Consider the following 21,172-nt stretch of genomic DNA (forward strand, 5'->3'; position numbering starts at 1 on the left):
TTTATATTTTTCCAATTTTACTCACAAAGAAACATTATCATACCTAAGGTTCACATAAGTCAAAACTATAGAAAATGCAATAACACAATATTTTATTTTAAAGATCAAAAAGATATATCATGTTGTTATCTCCTTCTGGTTAATTGCTGCTAAGCACACACTGAGGATTAAAAACTAAACAAATCCATTTATCCATGTAAGCCATGAGGTCAGATAGTTGAGACTATAAATAGGCAGATTTAATGATGCCGTTAATAAGGAAGTAGAGAGAGTACTTCACGGGTGTCTTGCTTACTCCCACTAGGCCTATGCTTTTTAGAAAGCAAATTACCGAACCAGATGGAATAAGAGAAAAGCTAAAAAGCTAAGGTGAGTAATAGATTTAACCCAAAGTCATCATACATTCAATATAAGAATATAATTATATTCCATGTTCATGTTTGAAATGATTATGCATTAATCTTTAGAATTAAATTTGGGTGAGAGTTTTCTGTGGAATCTTGAAGTTATATAGTTATGACTTTAAATGGAATGTGAGGATGCGTTCTTCTCATTAACTTTGTCAAAACAAAGATGAGAGTTAATTTGTACAAAGACAGATTGCAGTGGTTAGTCTATAAACCATATATATGGAGATATACAACTAGAAACTCATGTGTTTTGAACCCTACTGTTTCAACCTTCCCACAATGCTGTCCCTTGTAATGACTTGCATTCCCCTCTTTCCTTTTTATTAAACTTCAGCCTATAGTCAATTCTGTTATTAAACTCTCATGTCATATGGAAAATCCACTGATGGTTCTGTTTGTCAGAGTAATTTGTTTGTTAATCGTTTTCACTTTGTAAAATATGTACCTACCCATTTTTTTTCTCAAAGAGAAACTTTGGAAAACAATGTAAAACTGTTGTATAGACAAACAAAAATTAGATGAAGTGTTAAACTGATGACTGGTTACATTTGATTGAGGTCGTTTTGTTTTTTGCTTGTTTGAGAATTACTCTCATAGAATCACTAAAGATAACTTTCCAGTTTTCATAGTGAATTGGAAAAAAGATTGTTGGTCAAAGTTAATTGTTATTTTTTGAAGTGCAGATACATTATATCTCATCTAATTCATGAAAACATGTATTAGTTTATCAAAGAGAAATAGAAAAAAGGTTAGTTTTGCTTGTGAGATAAAATATAACATTCTTTATCTTTTCTAGTCATTTTTTTTTTTACATTTTTAGTCTTCCTAAATGTTAAAATAACATGGGACTGGTGCTTAAGAAATTTAGGGGACAAAAAGAATGTAGCAGTCTTTTTGTGAGATCGTTGCAATAAATATGTCCAATACGTTTTTATTTTAGGGTCAAAAAGTGAATGTGTTGTTATTATTTTAGCTCCTTTATCTTGGCATTTATCGTAGCAGGACCACACCTATTATACCAGAATTCTTCTGCTAAAAAAGAGTTGTTTTAATGGCTTTGATATTCTAAGAGCTATTTTTGAACAAAATCTTTGCTAAGACTGTGCTGTATTGACCACCAGTACTTGGCATGTTATATATGCCTTTGTTTCTAGTTCCACCTGTTTCCTCAGGGAAAGTTTATATAAATGAGACTACTGTATATTTCTTTGTCATTTCCTTCTGTTGTTTCTCAGGAGGAAGAACTGCAATGGATTTTATTGTACTTCTATGGTAAATTAGCTACCTTTTTGTGGAAATGAAATATATGGTAGTTGGGAAGTCCTGGAATAGCATTTTGGGTTGCTTAAACTATTTAGATGACACAAAACTTACCTTTTAGCATGCGAGTGATTTCCTATTTGAAAGGATTGTGGTTTTATAGAGCACAAAGGCATGGTTCTGATGAAGTTAGTCTTTAGCATATACACGTCTCATGGCTTTCTTTTGCTGAGTCAGTGCTTCTTTCAGTGAAAATAAATTGTATTTATTGGATAGATTCACACAATGTTTTCTTCTTTCCAATCTGTCACTCTAAGTAGAATTTTAAGACTTCCAATAGTTGTTTGACCAGTGCTGGATGTACATAGTAGGAGATTCAGCAACAGAATGGCATCGGAGGAAGGAAATGGGCTTGGAAACAAACTGTTGTCGTTCAGTCTCTAAGTCACATCCAACTCTGCGACCTCATGGGCTGCAGCACACCAGGCTGTCCTTCACTATTTCTTGGCATTTGCCCAGATTCATGTCCGTTGAGTCGGTGATGCTAACCATCTTATCCTCTGCCACCCTCTTCTCCTTTTGCCTTCGATCTTTCCCAGTATCAGGGTCTTTTCCAATGAGTCAGCTGTTTGCATCAGCTGGCCAAAGTATTGGCGCTTCAGCTGCAGCATCAGTCCTTTCAATGGATATTCAGGGTTGATTTCCTTTAGGATTGACTGGTTTGATTTCCTTGCAGTCCAAGGGACTCTCAAGAGTCTTCTCCAGCACCACAATGAACAGTATAAAAAGGCAGTAAGATAGTGTAGGTGCTGAATAATTACCTGTTGTATGGGAGTGTATGTGGGAAGACCTAGTGTTTCTTTATCTCCTGGTTCAGAGCCTTTCTCGTGTATCATTAAAAGAGCTCATTTTAATTAATTAATCTACGATTTGATTTTTTTCACAAACTGAAATATAAGGTACACTCTTCTTTGTTGATGATTATGGGAAACTATGTATAAAATAATTTCTTTGGAAGAGTTGCCTGACAATGTAAGAAAATATTAACAAAGTTAATGACTTTCTGTTAGATGGAAGGAGGAAAACGAACAGTTTTAACGGGATATAGATGTTAGGAATCCCAAGTGTTGATTTGTTATTTTTATACATTGCCTAAAGACAACCAGACTTTTGTAGGACTGAGGATAATTTATTCCTTTTATAAGTTTTTCTGTTTTCTGAGAATCAGGGTCAAATGGTCAAAGGAAATTGTCATTTCATACCAAATACATCAAATGTCCTATCCCAGCATGCTTCTAAGAAATTTGGATATTTTTTAAAAAATTAGGAAGATAGTTAAGTACCTGACCTGCATGTGTACATTATTTATCTGAAAGGGAAAATCCATTCATTGAACAATATTTTATTAAGCACCTTCTCTGTGCCCAAAGTTTCCTAGATCCTTCAGGATATAGCACCAAACAAGAGACTAAAGTGCCTCGACTCAGTGAGCTTCCATTCACTAATCTGAACTAATCACTAATCAGAAATGTGACCATATATAACAAGCCATTTGAACATTATCATCACTGTATGAAAAGGATATGGTATGTAAACTGGGATCTTTTGTTTAGTATGCCACTATGTGCTTACAACAAATAAATACCTTAAAGATAATTAAGGAGATAGGAAAGACAACTCTTTTTTTTTTTTTTTTTTTTAAGGAAGGACAACTCTTTCACAGAGGTCTTTATCTCTTTGTCAGTATTCTTTGTCAATAAATATTATTTGGTTTTAATTTCATTGTGATTTTTTAGTTATGGTGGCATAAATACAGTTTTTAATCAATTTTTACTTCCTTTTATGAAATTACTTGAGGACTGAAAGTAGTCATGAAAGCATTTAATTAATAGAAATGGATTTGTTTCTGGGGAGGGATGAATTTGGGAACGGGATTAACAGATACACTCTGCTGTGTGTAAAAAGGATGGACTGCAGGGGCCTGCTGAGTGACATAGGAACTATTTTCAGTGTCTTGTGGTGAATGGGAATCTGTAAAAGAATGCGCCTGCGCATGTGTGTGTATGGCTGAGTCACTTGTAACCTGAAGTATTGTGGGTCAACTATACTTCAGTGCGGGGGGGCGGGGCAGGGAAGAGAACTGGATTATTTCATGTCCTTCCTCCTTGGATAAAAGGGATTATTTCTACAGAAGTTTAAAATGATGGTTTCTGGAGAGTTATACTTACGTATTTATATCCTACTACTGCTTAGATTGTTACTCTATTAAGAGAAAAAATAGTATCCTTTCTGACATAGATGGAGAAACCGTGGAAACAGTGGCTGACTTAATTTTGGGGGGCTCCAAAATCACTGCAGATGGTGACTGCAGCCATGAAATTAAAAGACACTTGCTCCTTGGAAGAAAAGTTATGACCAACCTAGACAGCATATTAAAAAGCAGAGACATTACTTTGCCAACAAAGGTCTGCCTAGTTAAGGCTATGGCTTTTCCAGTGGTCATGTATGGATGTGAGAGTTGCACTATAAAGAAAGCTGAGTGTCAAAGAGCTGATGCTTTTGAACTGTGGTGTTGGAGAAGACTCTTGAGAGTCCCTTGGACTGCAAGGAGATCCAACCAGTCCATCCTAAAGGAGAGCAGTCCTGGGTGTTCATTGGAAGGACTGATGTTGAAGCTGAAGCTCTAATAATTTGGCTACCTCATGAGCAGAGTTGACTCATTGGAAAAGACCCTGATGCTGGGAGGGATTGAGGGCAGGAGGAGAAGGGGACGACAGAGGATGAGATGGTTGGATGGCGTCACTGACTCAATGGACATGAGTTTGGGTAAACTCTGGGAGTTGATGATGAACAGGGAGGCTTGGCGTGCTGCAGTCCATGGGGTCGCAAAGAGTCAGACATGACTGACTGACTGAACTGAACTGACATGTGTGAACTGACATAGTGTTCTCATTTTTCACTATCTTTCTTACAAAATTAAGTGGTATATGAAGAGACAGCTGCTGTGGTTTTTGCTTGGACTTCGAGTGTTTGGATGAACTAACAAATTGAGTTTTGGGCCACAGTGTCTTAAAGGTTTGTCAGTGTATGGGTCAGAGTTTTCCAGAAATCTTATATCTAGTAGTACTGTCGAAGCTCTTAAATTTCAGACAACTCATTCATTGGGTCAAATAAACTTTCCATTCCCTTAGTAAAATGTGCCGAATGGCTGTACTTGGCACAATGAACTCCCAGTCAGTAAGCTATTAATATACTCTAGATTGCCTGCACATGCCTCTTGTTATACTTGATCAAAAATTTGTTCTGACTATTTCCTAACCTGTTAAGGCCTGTTTTTATAATTACTTATTATAATAACATAATTAACCTAAATATGACAGACATATTTGAATTCACTAAGAGTTGTCTGATAAAAGCCAAGTTAAATACTTAAGAAAGAATCTTTGGTGAGCCAGCTACCCCACCCCTCCAAAAAATGTACTGTTGAATTACATGTAATGCGGCAACTGAAGGAATGAAATAAAATGCTAAAATCAAGGAATTTGTGTTCGAATTGCTTGCAGGTGTCTTGAAATCCTTGACAAAGTTAGAAAAAATTGGAAGTGGGAGGCAAGCCTTTATGTGCTGCTTATACAAGAAAGACAAGCTGAAAATTCAGTCAGTGGGTACAGTTGCAAATATAAGCATTTCACTCTGCAACAAAGATCAAGAATTAATTTATTGTGTATTTTAAGTTACAATGCTTAAGGTTTACTTGAACTTTTGATTTCTCACTTTAAATGGCTTTTTAAAATAACCTACTGATTAGAAATTTTAAAGGGTTTTTGTTATATTTGCATTCCTTTTTGATCCTTTTCCTAAATCCCTATTCTCAAACTGTTTTCTGTAAGATAACATTAATATCTATTCTATTTATATATTTAGAAACATAATAGATTTTTTCTCCCAATGAAAACTTTAAATATATGAGAAAAATACTAAAAACATTTATGTAGTTTTATGTATGAGTATAAAAGTACAGTTTTGAACTACACTTTGTTGTATAAGCAATATCTAGTGGAGTATATAAGTTAAATGCAGTTATACTGACTTTTCATTATACCAACTACCTCTTCCTTTGTTAGATATGTTAGTCTATTCAATGATTATTATTTTGTATCTTGTCTAAAAACAAATAAGTTTAATTATATTATTCATTATAGTTAATGGAAAAGCAGAATTTTATGGTCCTTGTTGTTTAGTCGCTAAGTCATGTCCGACTCTTTTGCAACCAACCCGTGGACTATATAGCTCACCACGCTCCTCTATTCATGGGATTTTCCAGGCAAGAATAATGGAGGGGGTTGCCATTTCCTTCTCCAGGGGATTTTCCTGACTCAGGGATCGAACTCCTGTTTGCATTACAGGCGGATGCTTGTATACCCCTGAGCCACCAGGGAAGTCCTATGGTCTGAGCGGTTTTAATTATAATCGAGATGTTTCTTGGATAATCAGTTTGTGTCTGAAGCTGTGTTTTGTATAGTCTACATATGGCTTATAATTCTTGAATATTTATTGGTCTTTTGTAACTGTGTTGATTTTAAGTGCCAGTGACTTCAAATAACATTGAGGAATCTTGGCTTTAAACTATTTCCTTGGCCTGTGGGAAATGGGAGGAATTATTACACCGAGTATGGACTGAGCATGCATGTAGTTACACTGCGTGCTCGGAATACTAGGAAGAGGCTGTATTAGTTTTGTTGTAAATTCTTCATGTGAGTGACATACTGTACCAGGAATGGATGTGTATAGACTTGCCTGTAAATGTTCATAGTAGCATTATTTACAATAGTAAATGTCAAAAAGTAGAAACAATTCAGTATCCATCAGTTGGTAGATAAATAAATAAAACATTATATATTCATATAAAGGAGTCCTATCGGGTAATAAAGGTAAAAAAGTACAGATAACATACTACAACATGGATGAACCTCAAGAAGCCAAACACAAAAGACACATATTGTATGATCTCATTTGTATGAAATGTCCAAAAAGGCAAGTGTATTGAGACAGAAAGTTGCTTAGTGATTGCTTAGGGCTTGAGATGTGTTAAAGTTAAGGCGAAGATATTAGAAAGAAAAATTATGATCCTTGCTTACTTGAAGCACTTACTAGGACGGTTTGAGTAGAAGAAGCAAAAAAGACTTTAAACATACCTTCTGTGATATTATTGTACCTGACAAAATTAACAATTCCTTTTGCATATCATCTAACACCCAGGTTTTGTTTAAATTTCTCTAATGTTCGCTTTGTCCAAATTGGATTCAGTTTCACACATTACTTTGGTGTTTATGTCACTTAAGTCTCATTCCATATCAGTTCTTAGCCCCCCATCTTTTCCCCCACATTGTCAGTTTGTTAGAGAAACTGGGTTGTAGGCTAACCACATTCTAGATTTTTATAATTATTATGTTGATAACTATTAAACAGCTGAACTATTTAAGCATAATCAGAAAATGACTAATGTTTCATCCTTTTGAATTCTTTTGAATTAGTTTTCCACAGAGCTGAGAGCAAGCAAGGGAGCTAGCATTTTAGAGTTTATAGCAACTGTCTGAGATAGAGATTAGCAGTCTTTCAGAAATTAGCAGCTTTAGGTGTTCTAAGACTTGATTTATTCTGTTATATTGCTACATTTCTCCTGGTAATAAGATGGATGATAGACAGTGTGAAACTGCCAGTCATTCTCCCTGAGGAAAGTGAAAGGAACCAGTAGGTCATTGGCACAAAGACTCCCTGATAGAAATGCAAAAAACATTGGTCTGAGTTTGAAAATTGGGCTGCTTAGTGAGGGGGTAATTGATGGAAGTCTTGGTAGACTTCTTGGGTTTTAATTCTTAATTTGTTGTATATGAAGTAATGTCTGGGTTGATCTTTTTAATGCTTTATTTTTCAAAAAAAAAAAGAAGCTTTTAGATCAAATGCATTCATGCTTATGTATGTGTGTGTAATTTGCCAACTATAGTGGTTTTACATAGGAGCACAGGTAAGGATCTTTAATAGACATTTAAAAATGTGACCTGTGTTTCTTATTGAGAATGTTTCTCCTACATGGCTTTATTTTAATAACATTTTTCTTAATGCCAGCATTTTCCCTTCTGTATTGATACAACAGATTTGTGTTATGAATATTGATATTTGCATTTAAAAAAATAGATCAAGTATTGGTTTTATTTGTATGTCTTTCATTTAGTCTATAAATGAGAGCCTCTTGGCTCAGTAAGATAGTCTGTGAATGAGGTTCTGTGTAGGTAAGACTTCTTTAGTAATTAGCTATTAAATAGAACAATATGTATTGATGGAAATCATCATTTTTCTTTCTAATACCTTTTCCTTTATTTTAGTCCAGTGGGTCTCAAACTGTAATGTGCTGGACCACTAGTATATAGTATTAGGACCCCATATTCAGATTCTATTTTAAAAAGTATAATGTGGGCCCTCTTAAGCAGATCTGTATTAAAAGCAAGTTCCATTAGATAATTCTAATGCTCACTGAATTTTGAGACTCTCTACCTTAGATATAATTTTATTGTAAATGAAATTGTGTATAGTTTTATTTTTAAATAGTTTGATTTGGAGGAAATTGCAAAAATAATGCTGAGGTTTCCCTTTGCCTTCCCCCAAGCTTCCCCTGATAATAGTATCTTACATAACCATAGTATGTTATCAAAATCAGGGAAGTGACTTTGGTACGATAATGCATTCTTTACTTTAAAAAATTTGTCTTGATTTATAATTCTATGAAATTTTCATACATGTGTAAATTTGTGTGGCATTCAACAAGCAGAATACAGAACTGTTGCATCACCACAAAGAAACTCCCTTATATTACTCTTAATGGTTACACCCTGCCTCCAGCCCTGGCAGCCAGTGATCTGTCTTCTATGACCATAAGTTTGTTACTTTGAGACTCATATAAATAGAACATACAGTACTTAACCTTTTGAGACTGGTTTTCCCCCCTCAGCATAAAGCCCTTGAAATCGTCCGAGATGATGTGTATCAAGGCTTGTTTTTTATTGCTAAGTAGTATTCCATTGTGTGGGTGCATCACAGTTTATTCATTTTCATGTTGGAGGACATTTGGATTGTTACCTCTTTGGGTTTGTTATGAAGAGAGCTGCAATAAACATTCATGTACAGGTTTTATGCAAACAAAAGTTTTCATTTCTCTCATGTCAATACCCAGGAGGAGATTGCTGGGTCAATGGTATGCATATGTTTAGTTTCATATTATGCTGCCAAACTCTTTTCCAAAGTGGCCATACCACTTTGCATTCACTTTGTTCAAGATATCTATGAAAGATCTAGTTTCTCTGCATTCTTGTCTGGAGTTGATATTATCAGTAGTTTTGATTTAGGTGGGCAGTGGTATCTCATCATAGCTTTAATTTGCATTTCCCTAAATGAACAATAGTGTCAGACATCTTTTCATGTGCCTCTTTGACATTCTTCCTCCTCTCTGGCGAAGTGTTCAAATCTTTTCCTATTTAATGATTGGATTCTTTGTTTTTTAACTATTGCATTTTGAAAACTATCTATATATTCTGAATATGACTTTTTGTTGGCTATGTGTCTTAAAATAATTTCTCCTGGTCTGTGGCTTGTCTTTTCATCCTGTTAACTTGGTCTTTCACAGAGCAAAAGGCTTTAGTTTTTAATGAAGTTCAGTTTACTGATATTTTAAAAAATCTTCTGGATTGCATCTTTGTTGTCATGTCTGAGATCCTTTGGCCTAAGCCTTGGTCCCAAGGATTTTCTCCTATGTTTTGACCTGAACATTTTATAATCTTATATTTTACATTTAGATCAATTTTAGGTTACTTTTTGTAAACTGAGACAGTGTTTCTAAGTAGTTTTTCTAGCCAGTATTTGACAAAGCTTATAGCTAGGAAACTTAACTTGGAAAATTCATTCCTAGGATTTTTCTTTATCAATATGCAGTGAATGTTATGCCTTTGAACATGGCTTATGACAACAGACACCATTCCTAAACATAGATTTAAAACTTTAACAGAGACTAATGACTAAGTGCTGTTTAGTATTTACCAAAAAGTACATATTTGAGAGTTGATTATTGAGGTTATGATTCGAAAGCATCTTATGCTGTCATTTTAGGGTTGGTTAGTCTACCAGTGTGCTTGCTTGGCTGACATATACATTCCTACTGTTTAATATGCATGTGTGCATATATTTTAATAATTATAATATCCACATTTAATCCACATTTAATGTTTTTCAGTTCCTTACCTAGCTTCATTTGGAAAATTAAGAAAACATTTCAACTAAGAACTCTTTTTTTTTTTTTTTTACACTTAATACTTTTAGGGTAGTTTTAGGTTTACAGCGAAGCTAAGCAGAAGATACAGATTTTCCATATAACCTTGCCCCTACACAGACATTCTCCACCAGAATGGTACCCTTGTCACAACTGACGAACCTACATGGATACATTATAATCACCTAAGTCTATTGTTTACATTAGTAATCACTTTTGATGTGCATTCTACAGATTTTTGTAAAGAAATTACTTTGGGCAGCACTGGGTCTTTGCTGCTGCACGTGGGCTTTCTCTAGTTGCAGTGAAGAGGGGCTACTCTTCTTGCAGTGCACAGGCTTCTCTACGCGGTGGCTTCTCTTGTTATGGCTCACAGGCTCTAGGGTTTTGGGCTTAAGTGGTTGTGGTACATGGGCTTAACTGCCCCATGGCATGTGGAATCTTCCTGGGCCAGGGATTGAACCTATGTCCTCTTCATTGGTAGATAGATTCTTATCCACTGTACCACCAGGAAAGTTCAATTCTACAGGTTTTGAGAAAAACATAATGACATGTATTCATCTTTACAGTATCACGTAGGGTATTTTCACTACTCTAAAAATCTTTTGCATTCCACCTATTCATCTCTCACCAAAAGACCTGGCAACCACTGGTGTTTTTCATTTTTCCATATTTTTGCCTTTTCTAGAATGTAATAGAGTTGGAAGTATACAATATACAGCCCTCTCAGACTGGTTCCTTGTGTTTAGTAATATACATTTAAGGCTCCTCCATGTTTTTTTCATGACTTAGTAGTTCATTTCTTTTTTAGTGGAAAAAGTGAAAATGATAGGGTAATATTTCATTGTCTGTATGTACCATAGTTTATTTATCCATTGACCTAACTGAAGAACATCTAGATTGCAAACTAAGAACATTTTAACTTCCTTTTAGGGGTAAAATTTTTTTTTTTAATTTTAATATTTTGTTATTTCAGAGAAGCTAGTCCATAAAACAATCCAATTGTGGATGATTTTTCTGCCTTAAATTTAATAAGTAACCTCTTTTGAAAAAGTGGAAATATTAATATATAAGGCTTTTTATACTTAATTATTAAGAAGCCCAAGAAGTTTTGTGTAGTCTTCTCTACCCATTGGTTTTGAATTTTTAAGTTGTATTGTCAATCACATTTTTATTCACCTTTTCAGACTAATTTTCATAAACTGCATCAACTTTTCCATGTACATTGCCTGCAAGGCAACAATATGAAATTCAAAGGAAGCTTTCAGTAAATGATGCTAAACCCAGTTGCTACTGACATTTATTACTGAGCAAAAGCCTAATGTACAAAGTGAATGGGGTAGCCAGTGAGCAATGGGTCATGGTTTTGGAGTTACAATTTATTTAAAAAAAAAATTACCTACTAATCTCTATACTGTTTAAGAATTTAATAAGATACCAATTTTTTTTCAAAAAGGAATAGCATTTGTTAAGGGATTATCTATGTAAAACATTTGCACAGTTCCTAGAACTAGATAAGCTTCAGTTAAGTTAGTTTTGTAGGGCCCATTTAGGATATCTTTGAAATTGTTTGCTTGGACTCATTTCATTTTCAAACTACTAGTGTCAAAGGACCTCATGCGGTATTTCTTTAATCTACCCAGATTCTTTCTATAGCACTGAAGGACACAGTGGGTGACCAATTAATGCGATGACTGTCTTTTGACTCACTGTTTACATTGCTTTCAAGTCTGTTTTTTCAACTTTGCTCATTTGTTTTGATGAATTTTGTATCTCCTCCATTGATATGTTCTTTGCTATTAAAGGCTTTCCTTATTTCTCTTCTTGTTGATATTTGACTTTCTTAACTGTGCATAAAACAAACATCCCACATAAGATATTTAGAAAACCCTGAGACAAGCTGAAGTTGCAACATTTATGGGACAGATATGAGAAATTTAATATTTAATTTTTAATTTATAGATACATTTGCCTACTTTAATCTTTGTGTGATGGTTCCATATTCCACATTCACATATATATGAAAATGTATCCATTTATATTTTGTGTTTTTCTGTGTATAAATTGTAACTTAGTGAAAAATATCAAGGAAAATTTATGTTTTCTTTCCTTTCATAAGGAATTTCCTTCTCAGAGAAAAGGAAGCAAAAATATAACGAAGATTTAAATTTGGAAAATTTATTGCTAAACTTCAGGCTTACTTTTAAAATTTGTTACCTTCACTGAGACTAAGACCTTCTTGATTTACACAAACTTAATTGACCTAAATAGCAACCTTCAGGGGGTGTTTCAGACTCTGCAAAGTCCTTAGGGATGTAAATCATTAACTTTAAATGAATACCTACTATCTGTCAGGCATTATGCTAGACCTGTAGTTATCAAACTTGGCTGCCCTTTCAAATCCCTTGGGGAGATTAAAAAAATCCTGGTAGCCAGTTAAATTGGAATTTCTGGGCATGGGACCCAGGCATTGGCATTTTATAAAACTCCTCAGGTGAGTTTATTCTGTTGTCAAATTTGGGTGCCACTGGGTGAAGATTGGGCTGAGATGAATGGGTATAGGAATTGGTACCCTTTCTGAGTGGTCAGAGAATACCTATATGACAAGGAAATACTAATATTTGATCTGATATCTGAAAGAGTTGAAGGCACAGGTAGTTTGAAGTTCTGTGGTTAAAAGCATCTGGGGCAGAGGGAGTAGCTCTACAAATCCTCAGATATGAAGGAAAGGAAAGAAGGCCAGGCTGAGCTACACTGTGAGCTGTAGCCAAGTGTAGGAGTGGCTTCCCAGGGCTTTCCACTGTGTCTCAGGCTGCAAAGAATCTGCCTGCAATGCAGGAGGCCCAGGTTCCATCCCTGGGTTGGGAAGCTCCTCTAGAGAAGGGAATGGCAACCCAATCCAGTATTCTTGCCTGGAGAATTACATGGACAGAGAAGCCTGGCGGACTCCTGTCCATGGGACCCCAAAGAGTTGGAAATGACTGAGCAACTCTCATACACACAATCAGAGGGGAGCTCAGACGTTGACATGGGGTGGCTCAGTGATTTCTTAGACGTTCACTTACATCAGGAGTTCTGGGAGAGTTGTCAAAGGTGCATTGCAGGGCTCTACCCTCAGTGTTTCTGATTATTTAGGTTTAGAGTAGGGCCTGAGAGTTTGCATTTCTCACAAGATCCCAGCTGCCATTCTAAAATCACACTTTGAGAACCAGCAGGCTGGCTTTTATCTAGGGCTAGTAAATCAGGACAGGATTTGGTTTTTCTCAATGCTTTGGGAGACCAGTGAAGGGTCAGAGATGTGATGTAATCTGATTTACATATTTAACAGATCCCTCTTGACTACAGAGAATAATAGATTTTAAGGGACAAGAGGAGATTTTAAATGAACAAGAGAAAAAGGGGAGAGATCAGTGAGGAGGCTATTGGAGTAGTCCAAGCAAGAGATGATAGCTTAATTGCCAGGGTGTAGCAGAGAAGCTGGTGAAAAGTATACAGATTCAGGTTATGTTTTAGAGTTAAAAGCCCCGCAAGACTTGATAATGGATTGAAAATAGAACAGAATAGAGAAGAATCAAAATATGCCCAGAATTTTTGCTTGAGTTAACAAGGTGGTTAGTGTGGAGCCTTTTACATGGATGGGACATCCTGGGGAAGGGTTGGATGAGAATTGGGGGAAGAGAGGAGAATCAAGAGTTTTGATTCTGAGATACCTTTGGGACTTTCCAGTGGAGAAGACCATGAAATTTGGGGGCATGTAAGTCAGAACTCAGTAAACATATCAGAGTTGGAGATGTGAATTTGAGGGATATCAACTTGTAAATGGTGCGTAAAGCCATGGAGTTTATGAAATTACTTGGGGGTGAGGGCTGTAGAAAGAGAAGACAAAGGGGGAAGACAAGAAACCCTGGGGTCGCCCAATACTTAGAAATTAGACAAGGAAACTTCTAAGGGCATTGAGGTTGAGGAGTGGCAGTAAAGAAGAAAACAGTAGATTGTGTTGTTACACAAAGAGATAAATGGAAGAGAATTCCAAGCAGAGGTGGGTTGGGCAGCTGTGAAATGTGTCCTTATTGGAATTTAGGAGCTTACTCAAATGTGACTGAGACAAATAGATTTGAACACACAAGAGTGATTGGTGACCTTGACCAGAGAAATGTCTGTTAAGAGTCATAAAATGCATTGGGTCTCCCCATGTTGCCTTTCATCACTGCTTATCTTTTAAAGCCACTTTGATATATTCACTTTGATTAGCTATAAGGCTCATCAAGAAAAGGCACTTAATTGCATTCCCTCAAGCACATAGCACAGTGTTATATTCACCACTGGAACAGATTTTTGTTTAAAATAATCTTCCCTTGTCTTATTAAACCCAGGGAGACACACTAAGAAATTATTTTGAAGAGCTGGTCTCTATCATTTCAATGAGTAAAACAATGCTTAAGCAATAATTTTACTGTGGCTTGTTATTTTTAGGGCTCGATTAATGGATTTTTGCCTTGACATAGAAAATATGTCTATCTTAAATATCTTTTTAGTAGTGGAGAAGGAAATGGCAACCCACTCCAGTGTTCTTGCCTGGAGAATCCCGTGGACAGAGGAGCCTGGTGGGCTGCCGTCTATGGGGTCCCACAGAGTTGGACATGACTGAAGCGACTTAGCAGCAGCAGCAGCTACCATCCTTGTATAAAATTTGCTGCTATTACCGTTGAAAGTAGTGGCCTCTGAGGAGCAAAACAGTCAATCTAGGCCACTGGTGAAGAGGAGCTTAAGTGGAAATCCGTAGAGGGGAAAACTGGCTCAACCATCATTCTTATTTAAAAGAGGTGTAGGGATTTCAATGGCAGTTATGGTACTGTAATTTTAATATATTAATAAAAACTAGCATTCATAAGCCATAAATGATGGTTGCTATTGCATGTTGACATGTTACTCTCTTTACCAGAATTTCCTATGCTTAGATTATGCTAAAAACTTTATTTTTACTATACGTTGGCTTTGGGTGACATTTAACCTAATTTTGTTATCACTACAAAGCATCTCAACTAAAGCATTTAAAACATTAGGAAGTATGTGAGTAAGTGAAAGGCATTTAAAAAATTTTTGCTGGTGAGTAAAAGGTCAAGTAAGTTAACAAAGTCTTAAAGCTACTTAGGATTCAGGCCCAATCCAGGCCTCTGTGTGGTATTCCTTTCACTAGACTACAGGATATAGTGAGCAAACTTTAGATAGACACATTCCTGAGTTTAATGCAGCTGGATTGCAGTTGGGAACTAACGCATAGATGAACCTACAGCCTCTACCTCCTATATACTACTTTTCTTTCACAAACTGAGTCATTTTTCTTTTTTCTTTGAAGTATACCTTGATACCTGCCTTCTCACCCTCACAGAGGATTTTAGCTTGCTCTCATTGCTCTGAATTTTCAAGGTTACCTGTTAAATGTTTTTTTTTTTCTTTGTATTTGTTGTTTAATTACCTACATATTGCATCTTCCCTGTTGGATTTCTGATTCATTGTGGAAGGATCTTGGTTTGATTCTCAATATGCTTTATTATACATTATATAATATATATTGTTTTTATTATTATATAATAAATATTGTTATATATTTATATAATAACATTTATTACATATTTATATTTAATATGACTATATTGAATATTTTATTTATATATTATATAATTTTATTATATATTATATGAATGCTTTATTATAGTCATAGGGAACACTGAGATGTTCTTAATAGATGTTCCATGTAAAAGATATTTCAACAAATGCTTTGTTCTGCTTTTCTATACAGAACATTAAAACTGTTAGAATTCATTGCAGTATGCAATAGACAGGGAAAATGTCACGAGGAATTGTGATTCAATCTGGAGCTCAAAGGATAGATAATATTTGTCAATGCAGGGGAAACAGGGAGGGCCTTCAAACAGAGACCAGAAGGAGGAACACTTGGAGATGGGAAGGTACCTTCAAAGATGAAAGCAGGAGATAGGGAGGTGACTGTGGTAGAAGGCGGTGCCTATTAGACCTTCTATGGTACCACCTCTCTTGAAAGCCAGGTTCATTGTGCGCAAGGTTGTTCTTGATGCTCTACCTCTGTGCCTGTAGGGAGTTGGACTTGTCATCTGACCTTTCTCATGAAACTCCTCTAAAGCCCTAAAGTTCTCAGTTATCCCTTGCTAATATCCCTTGCTACTGCATACTTTTCAATATTCATCATCTTAAAAATAAAACATCAGTTTCTAAAATCCAGCACAGCTAATTCTGATGTACCTTAGTGGTATGACTTTTTTCCTTCTCAATTATATGCTTAGGTACCTCATCTTATGGGAAGTATTCACAGAATTCATTCATTTAGCAATATGAGTGCCTGCTATGTAGCAGACATTGCTCTAGAGATTTCACATATTAGCAATATTGCTATGTGTGACCCTAGACAGTGGAAACAAGAACCTGTACTCATGGGGTTAATTACTAATGGAAGGAGACGTGATAAGTAAGTATGTTAGTTGCTGATAAGCCCTCAGACAAAAGTAAAGTAGAGAAATAGAGGTGTTATCTTAAGGTCAGGACAGACCTTAAAGAGGCCTGAGTATGAACCGTCCTGAATGTGTTCAAGGAAAAGGCAAGAGTCACAGGACTGGAGTGCAGTGAGCCTGGGAAGAATGTGGGAGAGGTGCTTGGAGAGGCTAGGGTAAGGATGGACAGATGATAAAACTCTAGATCTTGTTTTAGGTGAGGTCAGAAGCCATCGAAGGGTGGGAAAGGAAGTTCTGTGACCAGACTTAACATTTTAAGAGGATCACTCCAGCTGCTATGTTGAGGATAGAGTGTAAAGTGACAGGGTTGGGAACAGGAAGACCAAGAGCAACTTGACCGGAGTTATTTAGTAGTCAAGGTTGTTGATGGATTCTGGGTCTATTTATAATATAGAGCTGGCAGAATTTGTCAATGAATTATTGGATTGTATGTGTATGAAAGAGGAGATCTGGAGCCCAAGCAACTGAAAGAATTATGATTTACTGAGATGGAAGTCCTAGAGAGGAAATTGTTTGGCTTGGAGGAGCTGCAATGAGGAATTGGAAGGTAAATTAAGTTGGAGATTCCAGTCAGTCGTCTGAGTCCAGATGTCAAGTAGGCATTGGATTTATAAATCTGGAGTCGAAGGGAAAGAGCCAAGCTGAATATTTGGCATTTAAGATTTTCTTCATATAGATTTTACAAAATTCTTGTTGTATTTACTATAATAATTTTTAAACTTTATTTTTGTTGCTACTGTAAAAGAAGTTTTCTCGTTCATTATACTTTGACTAGGTTTTGCTTATGTTTACATGGGCTATGTAACATGTTGGCATGTTCACATTGTGCCAAGCCACCTTGTTGAATTCTCTTATTTATAAAAACTTTTTCATTGATTTACTGATTTCTCCTCTCCTTTGACTTCTCTGTGGAATTTTACCAAACTCTTCAAGTTTGAGAAGTACCACTTTTTTTCATGGTTTGATTTGCTTTTCCCTGCTAAAATATCAATTATTTCTTGTCTTTTCCTGTGAGTTTCTATTCATTCTCCAAACTCAACTCATGTTTCCCATCTGTCAAACATTTCTGGATTGCTACACAGGCTTCTATTCCCATGAGCTTCAGCTGTATCATCCGCATACCTGTACTAGAAGAGTCATCAAACTTTATTCTAATTTTGCATGTATCTATCAGTCCTTTTCGGGGTAGGAGAACTGGTTCTGGCTGTCACAGTCTTTACATCCCCAGTGTTTAGCTGAATCTGCTACATGATTATCAGTTACAGGGTAAATGTTTGTTGAATAGATGAGCAGTCAATTTTAATAGATTAAAAAACATTTGGAAATTGGATAAAGTTGTTCTTCATAGAAATTTTATAAACTTGTTATATTTACTGAAATACTCCTAAAAATTCATTTTTGTCACTATTGTAAAAGGAATATTTTCTAAAGTGTAATATAACTTTGCAATTATACTCCTAAAAATTAAAGTTCTATTATTTTAGAAAATTAATGTAGGAACCTTGTTTCTGTTTTTTCATGATGCTGAGTGCATAAAGGTGCTTAGGTTTGTGAGACATTAAGTTTTGAAAATACTGAATGACTGGATGTTACATATTTACTTACAGAGAAGCCCTTTTATCTTTATGGTTTTTGTTTTTGCCTAGGAATGGAAAGAGGGAGAAATTAAAATTTATATTTTTCTGGATAGAAAGCAGAAGTATTTTTTCTTTCAGAATCAGTCTGGGGATGGGAAAGAATCGGTGAAGGAAATTAGGAGATTTGTTTTTGTTTAGTCTCTAAGTCAGGTCTGACTCTTTTGAGACCCCATGGACTGTAGCCCTCCAGGCTTCACTGTTCGTGGGATTCCCCACCCAGGAATACTGGAGTGGGTTGCCATTTCCTTCTCCAGGGAGTATTCCCTGATTCAGGGATTGATCCGCATCTCCTGCTTGGCAGGTGGGTTCTTTACCACTGAGCCACCAGGGAAGCCCATAATTAAGAGATACAAATCTCCCATTTTAAATAAGCCACAGGGATATAAGATATATTAATAGCACAAAAAATATGATCAGTAATATTATAATAACTTTGTATGGGGACAGATGGTTACTAGATTTAGGATCATTTCATAACATATGCAAACGTCAAATCACTATGTAGTACACCTGATACAGTGTAGTGTTATATGTCCATTATCTTATCTGTCGACTATATTTCAATAAAAAAGGTAAAAAGTAACATTTTCAAAAGCTCTAATTTGCAGTACTTAGAAAATATGTGTATGTACTTATGATGTTTATTTCCATGTCTCATTTTTTTCAACCCCTCAAATCATTGAATTGGTCTTGTGCAGAAAGTCTACTACTATTTCTGTTATAAATCAGTTAAGGGGTTGTCCTGGTAAGTGACACTGAAATATATTTATTAGAATAATTACTTGTAACATTTTTTATTTTGGGGGCTTCCCTTGTGGCTCAGTTGGTAAAGACTTCACCTGCAATGCTAGAGACCCAAGTTCCATCCCTGGGTCAGGAAGATCCCCTGGAAAAGGAAATGGCAACCCACTCCAGTATTCTAGCCTGGAAAATTCCATATAATTTAACAAATAACCAATTGCAGTTCACTATTCATTAGTAAGCCTAGTGGGAAATATAGCATACTTCTTTCTTACAGGGAGTAATAATTGTAGGCAGAGAGATGAAATTTTCCAGGGGGGAAGAATGGAAAAAAAAAATTACATTTGTGTAATTTGTTGTATGTGCCATGTAAGATATGTGCCACCTCACGTTGATGTAGGCGGTGGGAGGAGGGTGGTTGCAGCTAGATTTAGTAGCATAGGTAGAGTTTAATCTGGATAAAGATGCAGAGTATACTACATTAGAAAAAAGCAGAATGAAAGACATGAAAGTAAGGGCTAGTAGGAGGTATGGAAATGAGATATTAGGGCAGTAAGAATTTGATAATTCATTCCATCAAACAAAATGCAATACTTTTGCCTGCTGTAGTGAACACACATTAATTGAATTTAATGAAGGCCGATATCAAATCTCTTTGTTATCCTGTTTGTTGGTATTGCCAAGTAATGCAAGCATATTGTTGAAAACAAACAAATATGCTGATTTTTAAAAAGGCAAAAAGAAATTTTAATTCTAACATCCCTAGTAAGCTAACAGTTGTAATATTTTAGTGCATTTCTCCTGGATGTGAAAAAGCATACACACATTTTGTGTTTTTATTAAATGAGGTCCTATTAGCAAGTTATTTTTAAAACATATATACTTTATTCTTTCTGTTTTGTTTTTGTTTTAGGAGAAAACCAAAAGCCAAGGCTCCACTTCCTCCAGCTGAGACCAAATGCCTTGATGCCTCTTCAGTTGATGATTCTGTAGAATCTTCTGCTTTTATCATGGATCAGAAAGAGAACATGACAGATAAAGACATTGAACTCTTGGTGGTTCTACCTGGAGATATTATCAAATCTACTACTGTTAATGGCAGGTACGGTGGAGTGAGTGAAACACCAGGACTTCTCTTTCTTCTGTAATTGAAACCCTCTGTTTGGACTTCTTTTTTCTTTGACAGATATGTTATTCATCACTCAGTTTAGTTACCTATTAAAAAAAGAAGTAGATTATAAGAGGTATTAAAATTTTCCTGACAATGCTGTAAATATCAAATGCATGGATTCCACAACCCTGGTGAAGTGACTCTTGAAATTTGGAACTATTTTACATTTTGTTCATCATTTACTAAGTTTTATAAAAAATAGTCTTTTCCAGAAGAATAGTCATCAGTTTTATTGATTTTCTAAGTCAAACTTACAAAGCAAGCCAGAGAGCCATAAGAAAACTCCTGCCCTTCGCTTCCAAATTATTCTTTCTTTTTTAAGCTCCTTCTCCAAATTTGACTTGCAGAAGCTTTGTTAGCTACTCTTAAAAGGTACTCTCTTATTTATCCAAACAGATAAATCTGTCTTTAAAACCAGCAGGATTTTTTACATCATTGAATGATTTAATGAATTTATTAAAATGTAGATAAATTTAATAGAAGCAGAAAATTAAACTTTAACCCAGCAAGAAGGGAATATGTGATTTAGGAGACTGATATTTTTAATACCTGAATGAAAACTGGAAAAATGGAATGCAGCCAAGTGTAATTTTCCATTTCATTTTGAAAGTTGTTTATTGTTCAAAAGTTGTTCAAAAGTTCATTTTGAAAGGAAAGTTACATGAGTTGTATACTTGGTCTTGTTCCACCTTCCACCTTTAACTACCTGTTTGTTATCAGGGGTACTGTTTTAGAAACTGAAGCTATTTTGACCTTTAGTTGCATGTGTATGTATATATATTTGTTTGTAGAATGAAAGAATAAGTAAATAATCGATTGGGTATTGCATTTTTGTAATGTGGTTTTATCTAGAAGAAATTCATTCAGGATACATTACTTTTCAGATTTATCCTTAAGATTATGTACAACTTTATGAATTATTGAAAGTACATGAAAATAGAAAAGTTCAGCATTAGCCAACAATACATAGTATTGCTTATTGAATTCAAGTAAGTTGTACTTTGCCATTTGTTTTGTATTGAAAGTAGTTTTGGAGATGACACATTGAATCGTGTTTTAGAGGTTGGGAACCCTGTGACTGACCTTGGTAG

The 21,172-nt window shown here is 35.4% G+C and overlaps 1 protein-coding gene across 5 annotated transcripts in view; it reads left to right on the forward strand.

Annotated features, from left to right (window-relative positions):
- COBLL1 (cordon-bleu WH2 repeat protein like 1) overlaps positions 1 to 21,172 on the forward strand; it is a 164,923-nt gene that overhangs the window by 75,726 nt on the left and 68,025 nt on the right. For all 5 annotated transcript variants that reach the window (XM_061135175.1, XM_061135176.1, XM_061135178.1 and 2 more), the window contains one exon: positions 19,824 to 20,012. In XM_061135175.1, coding sequence (XP_060991158.1) covers positions 19,824 to 20,012 — 189 coding nt within the window. The remainder of the gene's footprint in view (positions 1 to 19,823; positions 20,013 to 21,172) is intronic.

Source organism: Dama dama, chromosome 33 (assembly GCF_033118175.1).
Source record: "Dama dama isolate Ldn47 chromosome 33, ASM3311817v1, whole genome shotgun sequence".
NCBI classification, from domain to species: domain Eukaryota; kingdom Metazoa; phylum Chordata; class Mammalia; order Artiodactyla; family Cervidae; genus Dama; species Dama dama.